Source organism: Nothobranchius furzeri, chromosome 5 (assembly GCF_043380555.1).
Source record: "Nothobranchius furzeri strain GRZ-AD chromosome 5, NfurGRZ-RIMD1, whole genome shotgun sequence".
Lineage (NCBI taxonomy): Eukaryota > Metazoa > Chordata > Actinopteri > Cyprinodontiformes > Nothobranchiidae > Nothobranchius > Nothobranchius furzeri.
This window is the reverse complement of record NC_091745.1, coordinates 928,891-948,879: the sequence shown is the minus strand read 5'-3', so window position 1 is coordinate 948,879 and position 19,989 is coordinate 928,891. Positions and strand designations below refer to the sequence as shown.

Below are 19,989 nucleotides of genomic sequence, written 5' to 3'. Positions count from 1 at the left end.
ACTCATTATCTGTATTAAAGACACCTGTCCACAGCCTCAAACAGTCAGACTCCAAACTCCACTATGGCCAAGACCAAAGAGCCTTCGAAGGACACCAGGAAAAGAATTGTAGACCTGCACCAGGCTGGGAAGAGTGAATCTACAATAGGCAAGCAGCCTGGTGTGAAAAAATCAACTGTGGGAGCAATTATCAGAAAATGGAAGACATACAAGACCACTGATAATCTCCCTCGATCTGGGGCTCCATGCAAGATCTCATTCCGTGGGGTCAAAATGATCATGAGAACAGTGAGCAAGAATCCCAGAACCACACGGGGGACCTGGTGAATGACCTGCAGAGAGCTGGGACCACAGTAACAAAGGTCACCATCAGTAACACACTACAACGGCAGGGAATCAAATCCTGCAGTGCCAGACGTGTTCCGCTGCTGAAGCCAGTGCATGTCCAGGCCCGTCTGAAGTTTGCCAGAGAGCACATGGATGATACAGCAGAGGATTGGGAGAATATCATGTGGTCAGATGAAACCAAAGTAGAACTTGTTGGTATAAACTCAACTCGTCGTGTTTGGAGGAAGAAGAATACTGAGTTGCATCCCAAGAACACCATACCTACTGTGAAGCATGGGGGTGGGAACATCATGCTTTGGGGCTGTTTTTCTGCTAAGGGGACAGGACGACTGATCCGTGTTAAGGACAGAATGAATGGGGCCATGTATCGTGAGATTCTGAGCCAAAACCTCCTTCCATCAGTGAGAGCTTTGAAGATGAAACGTGGCTGGGTCTTCCAACACGACAATGATCCCAAACACACCGCCAGGGCAACAAAGGAGTGGCTCCGTAAGAAGCATTTGAAAGTCCTGGAGTGGCCTAGCCAGTCTCCAGACCTCAACCCCATAGAAAATCTGTGGAGGGAGTTGAAAGTCCGTGTTGCTCGGCGACAGCCCCAAAACATCACTGCTCTCGAGAAGATCTGCATGGAGGAATGGGCCAAAATACCAGCTACTGTGTGTGCAAACCTGACGACTGATCCGTGTTGAGGACAGAATGAATTGTTTCAATTAGTTTTGTAATCGTTTGACCTCTGTTATTACCAACAAAGGTTATGTTACAAAGTATTGAGTTGAATTTTTGTTATTGACCAAATACTTATTTTCCACCCTGATTTACAAATAAATTCTTTAAAAATCCTGCCATGTGAGTTCATGGATTATTTTTCACATTCTGTCTCTCACAGTTGAAGTGTACCTGTGATGAAAATTACTGGCCTCTGTCATCATTTTAAGTGGGAGAACTTGCACAATCGGTGGCTGACTAAATACTTTTTTGCCCCACTGTAAATACTCAGGGAAACAATCAGGAACACATGGGCAGATTAACAAGGGGCAGGTGAGAACAATAAGGACTAATCAGGAGGCAGGGGAGAGTCACAGTCAGGGAGGCAGGAGCAGATTGTGACACCATCCAAATAACAGTTTTTTTCCTCCGGTAGTGAAACCGCATCCTTATATTGATTTCATACATAATCCTACATGACTCAGATCCATGTGTCCTTGCTGCACTGAGACCGGATCTTGTCTTTAGAACACAGTTATCCGACACTGGTCCCCTGGGTTTTGATTGGATTCTATGTAGCTGTTGAACAGCACACTGCAGGGACCTATTGGAAATGTTACAGCCAATCCAATGTTATTTGAACAAAGCAGAAATGATTCTCTAAATTTAGTTCCCAGTATTATATATATTTTTTCTGTCTTTATGTGTGAATTTGGTTTTGTCTTCACAGACAAAGTAAAGTGCACAACCTTCATTCATGTGCCCTCGTCTTTGAGTAGAGTAATGGTCAGACTGCAGTTTATTGAGTCTGTGAGAGTACCTCTTCACTGTGAGTGAATCATATTCTCTGCTGACCTCAGTGCACAGAATAACTATTATCCTGCAGGTACAGCACACCAAGCCTGTGTCAGTCCATTGTATCATCAGAATGTAACTGTTCGTGTGACAACCTGAACGTCCATGTTCAGGGTGTGCCAGCGAACCACAAAAAGATGGGAATAGAGAATTTGGCTAGTCTCCACCACCCCCACCCCCCAAAAAAGAAATGCATACTTGCACATGTCATTCAAACCTTGTGTCAGCCATTCTTGAGGAGGACACTTTAAAAGTGTAATAAAACATTAATGTCTATGGATTGATGCTGTTGAATAATTTAGCCAAACAAGCTGGAAATGACCTGAAACAGATGGGCTCTAACCGAGAGATAGGAATGCTGATACAAGACACACGTTTGTCTCTCACTTTCCCTGCCGAACATGTGTTTAGTGAGCACACACCAAGTATTGAACATGTGCCAATAATGTCTGTTAAGGAGGGTTAATGATGGGGGTTGTTACTGATGCATCATTTTCCTGTCTTGTAGATGGCTGATTTATCTGTTGCTGCTGATCCTTGATCTGGTCATCTGCTTGGGCATGTGTTTGGGGATTGCCAAGCAGTCTCAATGCCTTCTCATCACGTAGGTACCATCATGGTGAATGTGGGAGAATTGGTCTCTTCTTTGAGCTTCAGGCTAATTTCTTTTTTCTGTTACATATTGGTTTTGGTCAGGCAGTCTGGCACCATACACAATTAAGCACTTCATTAACAGAAATCTTCAAAGACCTTTTAGCCCTTTCTTCAGTTTGGGAATGCATAAATAGGAGACACAAAAACCCTGAGTCAAGCCAGCTAGGTGAAATGTTGTTTATTTCCGATTTAGAATCCAAAGAGTCACTTGCAGAATGTTTGTTTCAGCAATTTGCTGCCAGTGATTCAAACCAACACCTGACAATCAAATCCACAGCTCCGACTGCTCCATCCCATTTGCCCAATTTAGTGCAACCTTCGTGTTCGTTTTAGCAGATGATGCTCAGGATCGCTTCTCACATCCTGTTCTAATGGGCCTCACTAATGCCTATTGATCGCCTGAGCAGGATGAGGCTGCTCCCTTAACTGATTATTAAGTGCTCTCAGGCTGCTTTATTGGTGCTTTCAAGGAGGTTTGAGGGGCGGGTTGAGCAGTACAGCCTTCGTCTAACTTTTAATATCAAGGGATTTTTTTTTCTTTCTCACAGCACATCTACTTCATGCTCATGTTCTGCACTTTAGTAGGCTCTTAATATTCTTGCTGGTAGTGGAACAATTTATAATGTGTGTGTTTTTAATTTTTTTATTAGTCTCTTTCTAAAATTACAGTGAGACTTAGCAGCTGTTTCAGAAACTGTGCCACTATTTGGTGGATCATTATATTGCACAATTTCATCAGAAAGCACTGAATATTTTCCAAATACTTAAAACCATTCTAAGGGTTGTGGAAAGCAAACTTTAAGCTATGAATTAATTTATCTTTGTGTAAACTTTAATAGAAACAAAAAATCACTCTCGTACGCTGTGTCGCAACAGCTGGGTCTCTGTCTTTAGGCAGAAGGGGAGCACATTTCAAACAAAAGAGATGCATAAATCTAGTTAATTGGGTAAAAATGGGGCTACATTTGTCTCACTGAAACACTCGGAGGACAAAGTGATTCATCAAGATACCCCCAATAGTGTTTGTCGTCCCCCCCCCCCCCCCCCCCCCCCCGACCTATAAACCCTGACAATGCTGTTTACTGCAGGATCATGGGTTTTGTTGTTCTGTCCTTGATTCTGAGCTGGGCTTCACTGGGAACTGGCACTGCTACAGCTGTGGTGAGTAAATTCTTTATTTAACCCAATCATTTATATAATTAACACAATGAATTGATGTCACTTCTTCTATGTAATTATCCTTACTGCCATGGCTCTTATTTGCTTTTCCTGTATTTGTCTTGTGCACCCCTCCCAGGGTGTTTCTCTCAGTCAGTGTCCAGCAATGTTAGCTTCTTACGAGGTGTGTGTATCAGCTTGTGAAGTTTATAGTAAGCTCTTTCCTAAGGTCAGCCATGCAGTAAAGCTGATTATACATTCCGAGTCTTTTAGATTCAGGAGTCTTAGCCCAGCTGTAAATAAAGCAGCTTTCTAGCTTTAATTGCTGCCTCTCTCTTTTTTTTTTTTTCAAAGTCATTTCTATTGTTGTGTTCCCTTTTTATTTCCCTTTTAGGCCTCTTTATTTTTGACAGATTGCTCTCTCTTCAAGAGTGTAAACCATGTGTTCAGCGCATCTGGGCTTAATGTGTTTAATGGTGCTCGTATTAGGGAAGCTGTCAGGGGTCCAGAAGATAGCCCCCTTGCTTCCAGCTTTCCTCCAGCCCTCAGGTCCACTGAGTCCTTTGTTAATTTGTCCTGTGCCCAGTGGGGAAGCCTCACGTCTGGATTTTATCCCCCAAGGATTTGCTCTGTTTGCATTCAAAAGAAAAGGAATGTACTGATTTTAACTCAAAAACAAATACATGGATGCAAATCAAACAAATCTTTTTGTTTCACTGTTAGATCTGTGGCTTATGTCACCGTCAGCATTTGAATGTTATGTCCCAGCTCAGCTCAAGTAAACTCACCAAAGATCCATCTCTTACCAATTGTCAGTCCATTGGCACTATCTAAACTTAGGCACACTTATGCATAACATCGGAGCTGAATGGGTAATAAGCTGCCATGTCCTCCAACTTAAGATGTTTACAGGAGCATGCTTCTCAATGTGGGAATTTTGCAAAGCAAGCATGTAAACTTGTTGCATCATGAATGTTACAGGGATACTTTGCAACTTTTTCATATTTTCAATCATTTTCTTGAGTCAGGATGTGCTAAAATGACCCTTAGAGGGTTAATGAAGGGCCAGAAAATGCTCTTACAACAGTGACTGGGAGAGCATTCATTCATGGGTAAAACCTGTTCTTGGCGCCTCAGACAGAGCCTTTGTGATATTTGTCAGAATAATTTCTCTGTGTCTCACAGTGGGGAGTATGACGTTAAACAGCACCAAAAATCCAACACTCACAACAAACAGGTTGCTCAAAAGGAGGCTTCCCAATCAATGGACATGTTCATGTTAAAGCCCAAAGAATGTTCTAATACAGACAAGGTAACAGCTGCTGAAGTGTGAAGTCCCACTTTAGAAGTCCTTACAGTATGCTTACAGTATGGGTAACGGGCTTCAACACAAACGGTTGTTTTCCGCTTGGTCCTAGAGCTCAACCAGTGTCAATTTAACATAGCGTAATATTGTTTTTGGATGGTAAAAAGTGCAGGGGTCAAAACTTGACTTTGGAAAAAGTGGGGGGGACAGGGGGACATACCCCCCCCCCACCACCACCACCACCACCACCACCACCACCCCCCACCACCCAATTACGTCCATGCCTTAGAGGGTGTTACCCACTTTGACCTTGGGGCTTCTAGTCCATACTCTGCACAGATGTTCTGTACAAGATGCCTGCCACTTGGTTGCAACGTTCCATGTAAGCTTTCCCTGCCAGCATCTTACACCCTGCAGTAGGGCTGGGCAATAAATCGAGAATTTATCATTATCGAAATTTCTGACTCTTATCGTGATAATTTTTCCCATGTCAATAAATTTGATGATAAAAATGAAAAGATGTGTGTAGGTTGGCCCCTTTAAGAAGCTATACCGCCTTGAGTCATGGAAAAATGTGACTCAACTAATACATGTGACAGCCCCATCTAGTGGACAACTTTTGTTTCTGCGCATGCATGTAGTTATCGTCCATTTATAGTTATCGAGATTAAATCCTCAATATATCGTGATACTGATTTTAAGCCATACTGCCCAGCCCTGCAACTCTGTGGTGGATTGTGTCAGGGGGCTCTTTGCATAGCCCACACTTTGGGTCTTGTCTGGTGTGGTAGATCTTGGCCTCTGTTGCTCTGGTTTTCAGGCCCTGTTCCTGTGCAGCCATGATCAAATGGCTGATGTCCTGGTGCTAAACACTTAAAAGACGACAGAGGTTGTTGTGGACTTTAGGAAGCACTTCTGCGCGCAATCGGACGTCTTTTTAGCCCTCTTCCCTAAGCGGTCTGCCTGGAGACAAACAGGGCCGACACACCCACTGCCAGCTAATTGGTCAGCTCAAAAGCACCCCTTCCATTAAGGGGAGCCTCCAATTGGCAGATAGAATCAGCCTGGGGCATATACAAGCATCACGTTTTCTGGGGGAAACCCTGTATTGTAATGTTGATGTAGATCGACATATGTAGACTCTAGAGGTGGGCCATATAACTTCCACGATAGTACCAGTATTTTTTATCTTATCTGGTGTAAAAAAATTACATGCAAATGATGTTGACACATCATTATGCTCACGTGGGTCAAACGGCACAGAGTTATTAAAGTTGTGAAGGCAAACGGCTGAAATATCAGCGTGTTCGCTCATGAGCGAGATGGAAAAGATTCATGGTGGCTCTGAGGTGTTTCGGCTGCTGCTGTTATCTGGTCACACAGCCCATTTCTCCACACAGACAGGAAAGAGATACGTGAAGCATCAAGCTAGCAAGAGCTGGCTGAGTGCTAACTCCAGAAATTAATTTTCATTAACACGAATGTAACTGGCTTCTGCTAGCTTGCCACTTCTACATTAGGTGCCAGGCACACGTTTATTTTGATGCATCAGATATTTTTGTTGGAGAAATGGAAAAGCTTCATCTACTTATGGTGAGGCTTTGCAAATGAAGGTGGGATGCAGTGTTTTCAAGTCAAGGCTGCTCGTCTGTTTTTTTTTCTTAACTTTATTGAACTCTGAATATAAACAAACAGCATCCACCACGTTCTTTTTCCCGCTTGTTGCTGACGTCATTTCTCGCTTTTTGTAATTCCTAAACATCTACTAAAAAACACAGTAACACCTAGTTTTGCACATAAACATGTTTTTAATGGAAATATGAATAAAATCTTTTAAAGATCTTGAAAAATCACTCCGTTTTCTGCAGAACCAAGTCACTTTATTTTTTTGTGTGCAGTTTGAATTCTGGCTACTTGTTTAATTATTTTTTCATGTTATTATGTTAGACTTTATATATATATATATATATATATATATATATATATATATATATATATATATATATATATATGGTTATAATGGAAATGTGAAATTCAGAAGAATAAAAAGTGGAATTTGGTAAAAAATAAAATGATTTTATAGGGCTCTAATATTACTGCCGAAGAAATAAGGAATGAAAATCAGCAACACTTTTTGTTCTTTGTTGTATTGTCGGATTAATCGTTAAATCAGAATGCTCTGAAATATTGTGATAAATGTGTTTCGGCCATATTGCCCACCCCTAGTAGATATTTAAAAATGACATTGACTTATTAATCTAAAACCAAATGATTCACTCTTAAAATTTTACTAATCTGACGTAACTTTATTTAATCTTCTATATAACGCCATATTAGATGAATTATATACATTTACTGCTAAATCCTTAGGCTTTTTTGTGATCAGTACATTTGTGTACGCGTTTGTGTGTCTGTGTGTCGCATCATTGCTTTGTAAAACCAGAGCAGCTCTGCTTCCTGTCATGTCCGTCTCATACGTGGTGGTGAGTTGGAAGAAGACACCTCTTGATGGTCACTGACAAATTAAACATTGGGCAATTTAGAAATGGATTGCAGGAATGTTTTATGCAGAATAACTGGTTTCGTGTTGCCTTTGAGCCTCATTCGTGTGAATGGAAGCTTGTTGTTCTCCCAGCTGTTAATAAGGCATGTGGGTAGTTTTATTTGGTTATTTGTAAGGTCAGATTGATGTGTTGCTTTGATGAGCATTCACAGAGAGTGCATGAACTTGACCTCTGATTGTCTGTAGGTGTCCATTAGCAGCTCTACTGGTAGAAGAGAAAGCATGCCACAAATGAAGTTGATTTTAGTATTTATGAGAAAAACATCATTAACCCTCCCACTGTCTTTATGGGTGACTCTGTTAGGAAAGTTGACCATTGAGCAGGATTGATGGTTTATCCCTTGAGGTCCATGTGGCAGGGGTGAGGTGGTGCTCACTCCTCACCCCTGCCACATGGACCTCAAGGGATAAACCATCAATCCTGCTCAATGGTCAACTTTCCTCGCTGGGTCACACCCATTAGGACAGTGGGAGGGTTAAAATTGTATGAACTACCACATAAAACTTGATATATTTTTATGTTTCTTTTACTGATTAGCAATAAATGTTTGGGAATGTGGGCCAAAGTATTTGCTAAAGGCGATAAAATCCTGGGAAATAATGTTTAATGTGCTCAAAGATTGTCAATATTTCCATCCATCTTCTGAACCCGCTTTGTCCACGTGGGGTCTGGTATCTCCAGTAGTCAACAGGCAGCTGGGCGGGGTACACCCTGGACAGAGAGCCAGTCCATCGCAGGGCAACACAGAGACACACAGGACAAACAACCTAACAGTCATGCTTTTGGACTGTGGGAGGAGGCCGGAGAACCCGGAGAGAACCCACGCATGCACAGGGAGAACATGCAAACTCCATGCAGAAAGATCCTAAGCCGGGAAGCGAACCCAGGACCTTCTCGCTGCAAGGCAACAGCTCAAACCACTGCGCCACTGCGCAGCCCTCAATAATTTCCCACTTTAGAAAATGTCCCTTCAGATGCTTGGTGAGAATTCAGATGTAGCCTACCTCTTGCCATTAGTGCTGCACATTTAGCTCTGCATGCTTCTTGTGTGTTGTGGTTCTCCTGCAGGTCACCAGCGACTTCTGTGTGTCTCCAGTCAGGTATATTGTCAACCAAACCCAGGATTTCCTCAGTGCAGGTAATTGATCTCCTCAGACAGAAGTGCACAGACAACAGCTCTTTCCACAGAACACTAGGACACACTGGTAACCTTCTCATTTCTTTCACCTTGCAGATATCGCACACTATTATTTGTTCTGCAGTCCAAATCTACAAAACCCCTTTCAGCAGGTATTGACTAAATGTCTTAGCTGTCTGCTTTCTCAGATAGTCTCTTAACATGAATCACACGGTAAAATGAATATAACTTTTTTTTTAAATGTGGGATTCTTTTTCGTTCTACACACGCAGTTTATAATGAGACCTTGAGGGACTATTATTGGAGATATACGCCCCTCTGAAGAAAGCATTGTACAGACTGATTAACTTTGGAAATGTCTTAATATGTAGGTTTATTTAGTGTAATCTCATGTCATTCTGAATCACTGTATTGTGCTGCTTTTTGGGAGGAGGGGTAAATCCATGAGCTGTAATTATTAAAACCCGTATTCTTGGCTACCATCACAACACCCATTAACGGATTAAAACTGTGCTTGTTTACTCAGAAAGGATCATCTTTTCCCCGATGGCCCACTTGATATACATATTACTCCTTTGTTTCTGTTTGAGATTGTTGGTGATAATGGGCAAGGGATCATTGTGGGTGAGATGATTGATGGCAAAGGATAATCTGTCTATAGAGGAATCTGCCCTACATTATGAATCTTTATTTAATACCAAATTATTTGTTGACACATTGCATCGTCCCCAAACAAAACCTAATGAGATCCGCTTCTTGTTTGTTGTGGACATCTGTGATGTGGTGGTTTGATTGTGTTTTCACAGTCACTGACAATCTGTCAGCGTTCTCTCACCACCATGCAAATCCAGATCCAGGGCTTGCTGAGATTTTCTGTGCCAGTTTTTCCCGCTGCTCAGGTAAGTGGCTCCCTGACAGACTATTACACCAGGCTGTGGAAGGTTATGCGTCATTGTCTCCCATTGTACACCTTGTTCTACAGAGAGACCTTTTAGGGATCCAGCGGCTGTTAAACTCCACTGAGTTCAGTGTGCACCAGCTAACAGCGCTGCTTGATTGCCGTGGGATACGAAAGGTACGGTCAGAGTCTGACTGGGACATTTTTAATAGTAACACGTTGTATCAGAGCTCAAAGCCACTTAGAGACGACCAGCTATAATTATTTTGACCTTATCTTGCTGTGCTTTGCTTACTCACACATTTGAACACCTTTTGTGAATGTTTAATGCTGCTTCTGAAGAACACAGATTACATTCTAAAACAGATTCTTTTTGAAAGCTTGATTTTTCAAATATTAAGACTTTTCATCTCTGTACACATCTGGTTTTGACTCAAAATATCACCTAGATTGCAGTTATTGCCAACATATTTGGAAATGATATAAATGTAATCCGTCGCAACTGAGCAAACTAGTTTGCTGCTTCAGTTTTTGTGATGTCTGTTTGCATAAATTCCAGGAAGTCATGAAGGGTCATCAGATAAATTACAATTTACAGAAAAAAAATGTTCTTTGCTATGAAACTGAATCCCTTCCAAAAAACACATTTTCTTTATATTTGTGCACCTCAAAAGTCCAGCAAGGTTCGGGACCATTAAAATAAGTTGAGCTGTGGGACTGGAGCAGTACAGAGTAGAGCCCTGCACGGGCCTAAAATCTGAGCCCGTGTCCGGCCCGGCCCGAGGAGGTGCAGCCCCAGCCCAATCCGGTCCGAACAGGTTTTCAGGATTCTCTGGCCCGACCCGACTTTTTTTTTTTTTTACCTTTCATAATGTTTTAGCGTGATAGAATGCTCCTCAATCCCACCAATGCGCATTCCGAGGAGGAACCAGAGCTGGGAGGCCTGGGGATGGACTGTCCGATCTCGGGGGCAGAAGTTGCTGAGGTAGTCAAACAACTACACAGCGGCGGAGCCCCGGGGGCGGATGAGGTTCATCCTGGGTATCTCAAGGCTATGGATGTTGTAGGGCTGTCATGGTTGACACGTCTCTACAACATTGCGTGGTCATCGGGGGCAGTTCCTAGGGAGTGGCAGACCGGGGTGGTGGTCCCCATCTTTAAGAAGGGTGACCTGAGGGTGTGTTCCAACTATAGGGGGATCACACTCCTCAGCCTCCCTGGAAAGGTCTACTCCAAGGTACTGGAGAGGAGGGTCCGATCGATAGTTGAATCTCAGATAGAGGAGGAGCAATGTGGTTTTCGTCCTGGCCGTGGAACTGTGGACCAGCTCTATACCCTTGCAAGGGTGATGGAGGGGGCATGGGAGTTTGCCCAACCAATCCACATGTGCTTTGTGGATTTGGAGAAGGCTTATGACCGTGTCCCCAGGGGCACCCTGTGGGGGACGCTCCAGGAGTATGGGGTGGGTGGCTTTCTGTTAAGGGCCATTCAGTCCCTTTACCAGAGGAGCGTGAGTTTGGTCCGCATAGCCGGTAGTAAGTCGGACCTGTTCCCAGTGAGGGTTGGACTCCGCCAGGGCTGCCCTTTGTCACCGGTTCTGTTCATCACTTTTATGGACAGAATTTCTAGACGCAGCCGTGGTGTGGAGTGTGTCGAGTTTGGTGGCAGGAGAATCTCGTCTCTGCTTTTTGCGGATGATGTGGTCCTCCTAGCTTCATCCAGCTCTAACCTTCAGCTCTTGCTGGGTAGGTTCGCGGCCGAATGTGAAGCGGCTGGGATGAGGATCAGCACCTCCAAATCTGAGACCATGGTTCTCGACCGGAAAAGGGTGGCTTGCCACCTCCGGGTTGGGGGAGAGGTCCTACCTCAAGTGGAGGAGTTTAAGTACCTCGGGGTCTTGTTCACGAGTGAGGGTAGGAGGGATCGGGAGATCGACAGGCGGATTGGTTCGGCGTCTGCAGTGATGCGGACGCTGAGCCGATCTGTCGTGGTGAAGAGGGAGCTGAGCCAGAAAGCCAGGCTCTCGATTTACCGGTCGATCTACGTCCCAATCCTCACCTATGGTCATGAGCTTTGGGTAACGACCGAAAGAACGAGATCGCGGATACAAGCGGCCGAAATGAGTTTCCTCCGTAGGGTGGCCGGGCTCAGCCTTAGAGATAGGGTGAGGAGCTCGGACATTCGGGAGGGACTCGGAGTAGAACCGCTGCTCCTCCGGATCGAAAGGAGCCAGTTGAGGTGGTTTGGGCATCTGGTCAGGATGCCTCCTGGACGCCTCCCCGGGGAGGTGTTTCGGGCATGTCCTGCCGGCAGAAGGCCCCCGGGTCGACCCAGGACACGTTGGAGAGGTTACATCTCCAATCTGGTCCGGGAACGCCTTGGGGTCCTGCCGGAGGAGCTGGTGGACAAGGCCGGGGAGAGGACGGCCTGGAGCTCCCTAATTGGGATGCTGCCCCCGCGACCCGGACCCGGATAAGCGGAGGAAGACGAAGACGAAGAATGCTCAGCGTTCTAATTATCTGTAAAGAAAGAAAAGAAAGAAAAGAAAGAAAAGAAAGAAAGAAAGAAAGAAAGAAAGAAAGAAAGAAAGAAAAACAGCATTCAATGCAGCTTTTTTTTCTAACAGAGCGTATATTCCGAGAGCGGCAGATGAAATTTACGAGCACTATATTAATCGGATGCGTTTGTAAATTTAATCTGCTCTGAAAATGCGCTCTCCAGTTAGAAAAAAAACAGCAATGAATGCTGTATTTTTTAACTGCAGAGCGAATTTATTCACAGAAAAACAGAATGCTGCCGTTTTCATGAGAATAAACGAAAGGTTTCTGACATATCAAAGTGGACATAAAATGGCATATTAGAATAGGGGCACAGGTTTCAATCAGCAGTTTGAGAATCGTTTATATCGGTGCATTTATAAACCACACAGACCTTAACTGAGCTAACCGTGCGTGAGAAGCAGGCAGGTGCTGCTGCGTTCAAGTGTTTCAGGTTTTTTTTTTAAACTTGATTAAAAATAAAGGCGCCCGGCCCGTGTCCGAGGTAATTACACAGTCGTCGGCCCGAAGCCCGGCCCTCAGGCCGACGGGCCGGGCTGACCACTGGGCCTAGGGCTTCAGTGCAGGGCTCTAGTACAGAGCTTTCTCCAAACTGGAAGCAGGCAGGTGTGAGTGCATCTGCAAAGAATGGTGTTAATAAGGGTGGCAAAGAAACTATTTTTCCTCAAGAAAACATCAGGGACAGACTGATGGGTTGCTAAAGGTTCAGGGGGTGGACTGCTGAGCACTAAGGTAAAGTCAAGTTCTCAAATGAATTCCTTTTTATTGATTGTTTTTGAGCTTCTGAAGTAAAGAAGGAAAGAAGGGGACTACCATCAGTCCCGTTTCTGCCTAAATAAAACATACTTGAGGCAAGAGAATAGACTCACAGTTATGCCTCTGCCACACTCATACTGATTTATTTTGTGGAGCACTGTGCTAGAAGGTGAACATATAACAGGCTTAAAGAACAAAACATCAACATTTTGAATTCCTTTCTAGGAAATGTTCAACTTGGGAAATCAACACTGAAAACGTTGATTTCTTTCATCAACTCTGTGTGAATAAAAGGCTTTGAGACTTCTGAAATGCTTCTAATTATACACCAACATACCATAAACACTCAGTTAATACAACTCAGCCAATACTTGTCTTTTCAAAACCAACCAACACACATACACGTGTGTGTGTATGTGTGTGTGTGTGCGTGCGTGCGTGCGCGCAGTATAAGTCATTCAAGTCCAATGAATAGCTTGAAATGGTACAAAGTTAAGTGGTTAACTGCCAGAGGTTAAAACAGAGGTAAGGTTACTCAAAACTGAAAATAATGTGCATTTCAGAATTATACTAAAAGGCCTTTTTCAGGGAACACAGCTGTTCTGCAGCAACAGAGGTTGGTCAATCCTTGAAAGCTGGTGCTACCAATTCCCACAGGTGTTCCAACTTTTCTGGATTACTTACAACCCCCTCTGTCTGCATAAAAGCAGTGTTGGAACATACTGTGGTACCATACCCTTCTGAGCATTAGTTGAACAGTATATACTGCAGATAATGGTGCGTTGCTACAAAAATGGCGAGAAAAAGGCAGTTAACAATGGAAGAGAAACAGACCATCGTAACACTTAAAAATGCGGCCAAGTACAGGGATAACCTGGAAACAAACCTACTCCAGAGTGCTCAGGATCTCAGACTGGACCGAAGGTTTATCTTCCAACATGACAATGACCCGAAGCATTCTACATACACCCTAACCCGGGCTGCACACTGAAAGCATAAGCGGTGCAGAACAGCAGTGGAACGGTTTACTCGCGACACACTTGAGTGCACACTGGGAGAGTCTCAGCAGTGAAGCGGCTTCCCTACCATGCTCCTTGCTTGCATCGCAAGATCACAAACTCCCTCGAGACTCCCAAAGTTATGGTTTGTTTTGCTGTCCGCCATTAAACCAAAAAATGGAAATCACATTGATATCGCTGTTTGATGTCATATATGATGTTGATCCTCTCCACTGCCGGGAATAAAGCCATGAAATCACACTGCTGCACTTCTGGAACAATGCTGTGAGTAAATAAGTCGTTAGGTCACACGTCAGTTTCATGTACAGTATATGGAATTACATTGCTGCAATACTTTTATTTTGAAAATTACCGGGGTTTTTACACTGGAACCAAGTGTGATTTCCTGTCTAGCCCTATGTTAACTGCGGTAATTGCTGAACTTGCGGAAAAAATAGAACCCAATCCCATCTTTAGCGGCGCGGCTGGTTTGTTGCACTACATAGACTATAATGTTTATGTTTATGTATTTAGCAGATGCTTTTGTCCAAAGCGACTTACAAGTGATAATCGGCATGTTGCCCTTTAGGCTAACAACAACAAGAATAACAACCAATTTCCAGTCAGTCGTAGGTGGCAGTGAGGCAGCATGATGAATCATGGAGAGGAGGGAACAAGGAGTGGACAGTAGAGAGGGGGATGGGTGCAGGGAGGGTGCTAGTTTAGAAGATGCTCTCTGAAGAGCAGGGTCTTCAGGAGTTTCTTGAAAGTTGAAGAGTGTGGAGCAGAGTGACTCGGTGGCATCATTCACTTCATAAGCAGAGAATGTGCTGGGAGATGGAAGAGTGGAGGCAACAAGAGAGGAGAAGTGGTTGGGTGCCAGATTGCGGAGGTTGCGGCAGAATGAGACCATTGGGGAGGAAGCAGTGGACCTCCCTTGTAGAGTCGTGCTGAAAGATACAGCGGTGTGACAGAGATTGTCTATGGCACAGTTTGTGGTGAAAATGAGGTCAAGTGCTTTTCCAGCTTTGTGAGTTGGAGGACTTTGTATAATGGATTGTATTGAAAGCAGTGCCGTTTCGCTGCCGTTCCACACCGCTGAGGCTTCCAGAATGCAGTAGGGGTTAGTGTTCTGCATTCAGCTCCTTCAAGTCAAACACTGGTTAGTCAAGAGTGCGCTCATCTGTAGGGGGGTTATAATTTGAATGTTTTCAATAGTCTTTTAGGGAGACCGAATTGTATGCGTGTGAGTGTGAATGAGTTAAATGCACTTTCAAATGTATTAATTGTAATGAAATGTATTTTCATTATTGCACATATACTGTATTATAAGTATTGTTTGATTGTCTTCTTGGGCCCATGTGTGACCCGGTCTTACTACAGAAGGAAATGAGCCCTTGGCTATAGCGTGGCGTGTTTACATGCAATGTTTTTTTTTTATGTATGTTCATTAACATGCATTGTCCAAACCAAATAAATGAATAAAATAACATTTTAAAAAGCACACAGCTAAAATAACTAAGTAGTGGCTTCATGACTGTGGTCATAAAGAGATAGACAACAATACTCAGGTAGGCTGTGGCGTTGCAGCGATGATCAGTCAGTGATAAGGGGCCCAAAGTGTGCCAAGGAAACGTCCCCCATATCATTACACCACCAGCAGCAACCTGAACCGTTGATACGAGGCTGGATGGATCCATGCTTTCATCTTGTTGACACCAAATACTGACCCTACCATCTGAATGTCGCAGCAGAAATCGAGACTGATTATGAGAAGTGAAATGACGTTTATAGGATTTACATTAAGTATGTAATAATTGTTAAAAAAAATTTAAATTAGGCAGGCCTAAGTTTGGGCACCACAAAAAATAAATTTACTCAGTATTTTGTAGATCCTCCTTTTGCAGAAATAACCACTTCTAAACACTTCCTGTAGCTTCCAACGAGACTCGGGATTCTGGTTGAAGTTACGGTGCTCAGCATAAATGAGTACACCCCTTTAAAAAGTACAAATTTAATCAGTAGTTCACTGAACAATAGCAAGATTTGCAGAATTTTCACAAGGCTGGGTTTTATTCAACACCTGTTTAACTCCATAACATGAAATTAAGGTTAATAATATAACTTAGATCACAAAATATTCCATTTTACCAAACTACTACATCTATTATTTTGTATGACCGCTGTGATTTGCAAGGACAGCACCAAGTATTCAGCCGTTTTTACAGAACAATGCCGTCAATTTGCCACTGTGGTGGCATCAAGGAGCGTTGGATCATTTAGCTCTAAGAAAGAGAAGTATATATATATATATATATATATATATATATATACACACACACACACACACACGTGTGTGTGCGTGCAACCACAACCATTTTTATGAGGTTGCCAATTATTCAAAATTTAGATACTGCACAAGTGTCATTAAAGTACACAGAAATTTCAACAATAGCATTCATATAATCAAAATTAGGCTGAGCTTTTTTTCTTTTGATCACTCCCCATTGAATGGCAGTTAGTATTTATTATAACCCAAGAACATGAAGCAGTTTCATTAAAAACTCTATTCCAACTAATCACGTTTAACCTGTTTTAAAAGTATCATTCAGAATCAGCAAGATCCTTGCACCACTAAAAACCAGATGTACAAGAAAGTCCATGGACACCTTTTACAGCACGTCTTCATACAGGAAAAATGTGCTTGGCTCATTGAAACTCAAAACCATTAGAGAACATATTATTGGTTGAAGTGAAATGAAGTAAGGGCAAAAAATAAAGTTGCCAGTTTTACAGAAGCTATATTTTTTAAATCAGTGGAGCTGTAGGCAACCCCATCTGTGTAATGGTCGTGGTGTTGCATTAGCAACTTGTTTATCTTCATTTACTGAATGCTGACAGCTGAGTTTTGCAGGACTACCTGGATGCCCTGATGGGTGTGTGCTACGATGGGGTGGAAGGTCTCCTCTACCTCTCTTTGTTTTCTCTCCTGTCTGCCTGCGCGCTCTCAGCCATGCTGTGTGTGATTTTCCGCTTGTGGACATTAATGGGCAGCAGGTCAGTGCCGAGCGAACCCTTTTACTCTATTATGTACTGCCCACAGTGTACTTCCGCAAAAGGCGCTCTATCTGCCTGTCTCTCTCTTGATCTGTCTGTCTTTCTGCATCTTTGTGTGTACCAACATCTGCCAATCTAGGGAAAAGGAGTACAACGACATCGATGCGGAGGATCCATTCAATCCACAAGCACGTCGGCTCTCATACAACCCTCAAAGATCCAACACGCACAGTTTCTGTAGCTACATCAGCAGCCTTGGCAGTCAGGCCAGTCTGCATCCACCTCCTCAATCTACTTCTAATTCTACCATACCACCTCCTGAATACATGTGAGCTGTGACTGCAGATGATTGCATCTGTGCATCTGGTTTTTACTTTCTTACCACTTTTGCCTTTGAATTACAGGAATCAGTCGATGCTGTTTGGAGAGGTGCCTCGGTATGAGAATGTGCCACTGATAAGGAGAGGATCCCCGCCTCCTTCGGTTCGTTGGCCTTATGAGGCTTTAGTATCGTTAGTGTGATGATGATGCTGATGAAGAGGGTGGTGGCACTGACTGGAAACAGTCATACTAGACACTAGCCCACAGCTTTCCTGGACCACCATGTAGACACCTTCATCTTTGTGCATGTGATGGAAGACTGATCTCTACTGGATGTTTATGGAAGTGCATTTTTATTATAATACCGAGCTCCCTTTTACTTTACTCATTCTGATTGTTTTTCAAACATTTATCTTCCATGTAAATTTGTCTGTGCTTCAAAAGCATAAAATCAGCTTATTTGTCTTCAACCTCAGAGTGGGTTTCCACTTTTAACTCACCGTGTAGCCCGTTGTGTCTACGGAGCTAGGGCTAAATTACAGAAAACAGATGGAGTACAGAAAAATACACAGTCTAAGGGTCTGCTGTGCAGGGTTTTTCTTGCTGTGAAGTTTTCTGCTTCCGTGGCTTCAGCCGTCCTCAGCGTACCAAAGACTTCCTTTTAGAGTGAGAGAAGGCAGAAAAGAATCTGGAACATCGTTTAAAGTGTGTCTGCCTCAGTGAGGCGGCTTCCAACAGGCATAGACATCGGTTTTCTGGTGTATCTGTGACAGAGCTGCTTGAAAACCTGGTGGTGGTGGGGGGGGGGGGGGTTCAATAAATGCTGCATTTTGTGCCTTGTCTCTGTTTGTTTTGATGAGCATTTTGTGTGTGTGTGTGTGTGTGTGTGTGTGTGTGTGTGTGTGTGTGTGTGTGCGCGCGCGTGTGCGTGTGTGTGTGTGTGTGTGTGTGTGTGTGTGTGTGTGTGTGTGAGCAGTTTCTCAGTACTGAAGTGAAGCTGTACGTTGGAATACTTTTGTTATTTTCGTGTTTTCTGTGATTTTTCTGCACACGTCTATCTCTGAACTCACTTTCATCCTTTCATTTACTGTAAATTTGTTAGCCCAGCTTTGACTTCCTGGCACTGTTTTGCCAGCTGAGATTTGCATGTGAGTGAAAATTATTTTACATTTCATTTATACTTCTTCTCTTCTTTTATGTTCTTTTGAGTCATAGCAGCAGCAATATTTTCCTTCTAACTCTGCAACCCCCACACTGAAGGGCAGAGCATAAAAATTTGCTTTAAACTGTTTTTCAAATTCTAATCTTTCTGATCTCTGTTTTTCTGCAGTACTCCCCCAGTATGAGGACAACTTACCTGTCTATGACCGATGCCCAGATTAGACGTTTTGGGACCGACTTTCAGGTGTAGCCTGCTACCCAACAAACTCTTTCAGTGCTCCTGTTTGACGTTCTGAGCTTCCACCATGAAAGCTGTCTTCATGACAAAATCCTGTTTACTGGGACCACTGGCTTCGGCCAGTCTAAGGCATGATGTCATGACTTCAGTAGCACATGGGCACACTGCTTGGAAAGCTCTATGCTGTTTTGAACAAAGCTGACTTTTAAAGACTCAGCTGAAGACTTATGTGTTACAGTAAACGGGACAACATTTATGATCCAAATATAAAAACCTTGAACTCCAAAGGGCCAACATCTTTATTTTCTATAAATATCCCTGTGGCATGATTGGATATGATTGGACAGTATCAGGATGTAATGTTTGTGACCTTCAGTCTTATAACATCTCTATTATTTAGAAGTAGAATGCATTTCATTTTGGCTTTTATTTTAGAAGTTTCACCATGAAATGGAACCCACTCTTTAAATGTTTCTAATTAATAATGTAATGCATAAGGAAATATAAACAATATATGTTTTTTAAACACGCCAAAGATGCCTTTATGTCAAATACCTTTCCATGTTTATTGCAACTGTAGAGATGTAGCTGCCTGTGGGAACAGATCTCTGAATTTATTTACGTAAGTCATTTTGTGAATAATGTTTATATGGATGTTCTGATTTTATTGCAACAGACAAAATATGAATCTTAGGACAGATAAATGATTTCTTTTTCAAACAACAAAGCATCAAGTGCCACTAATGAATAGAAACAGAAAATGCAAAATTTAATTAATCTATTTAACCATTAAAATGTGAAATTTATTTGAGAAATGTTTCATTCCTTGTTATTTGTTCTGAATATGTCGAATTAAACGGTTGTAAAATTTTCCTGACTGCGTTCCTGTTCTCCTACTATCACTAGTCAACTACTTATCTAATTAGAATTAGCCGCTGTAATAGCATTATGGTAGCAAAGATTTAGTTTGACCTGAAGAGGTTTGTCCTCAGTTGGCTGTCGGTCTAAAAACAGACCGATTAAAAACTCAGTTACGAGGCTGAAGTTAGCTTCCAGTTCAGGAAATGGCTAAAGGGCAATTACACCCAATGTTTCTCCACTCTGACCGTCGTTAATCTGCTCTAGCTCAAAGACTATAACACACGCACTGCTCAGCCTGCACCATATTATTCTACACTAATAGCAGCTTACATAAAACCTAATATGTGATTTGTGAAACTTCAAGACAGATTTTACTTTTTGGTGATTTGTAGCACAGTTAACACCCGCAACTA

At 42.8% G+C, this 19,989-nt stretch overlaps 1 protein-coding gene across 1 annotated transcript in view; it reads left to right on the top strand.

The window, feature by feature from the left end:
* The window catches only part of ttyh2l (tweety homolog 2, like), a 58,155-nt gene extending 38,568 nt beyond the window's left edge, over positions 1 to 19,587 (top strand). The window contains exons 5-14 of the mRNA XM_015948400.3: positions 2,417 to 2,512; positions 3,651 to 3,723; positions 8,659 to 8,728; positions 8,825 to 8,880; positions 9,535 to 9,627; positions 9,711 to 9,803; positions 16,853 to 16,995; positions 17,135 to 17,323; positions 17,400 to 17,478; positions 18,647 to 19,587. Coding sequence (XP_015803886.1) covers positions 2,417 to 2,512; positions 3,651 to 3,723; positions 8,659 to 8,728; positions 8,825 to 8,880; positions 9,535 to 9,627; positions 9,711 to 9,803; positions 16,853 to 16,995; positions 17,135 to 17,323; positions 17,400 to 17,478; positions 18,647 to 18,727 — 973 coding nt within the window. The 3' untranslated portion in view covers positions 18,728 to 19,587. The remainder of the gene's footprint in view (positions 1 to 2,416; positions 2,513 to 3,650; positions 3,724 to 8,658; positions 8,729 to 8,824; positions 8,881 to 9,534; positions 9,628 to 9,710; positions 9,804 to 16,852; positions 16,996 to 17,134; positions 17,324 to 17,399; positions 17,479 to 18,646) is intronic.
* The last annotated feature ends 402 nt before the right edge of the window (positions 19,588 to 19,989 follow it).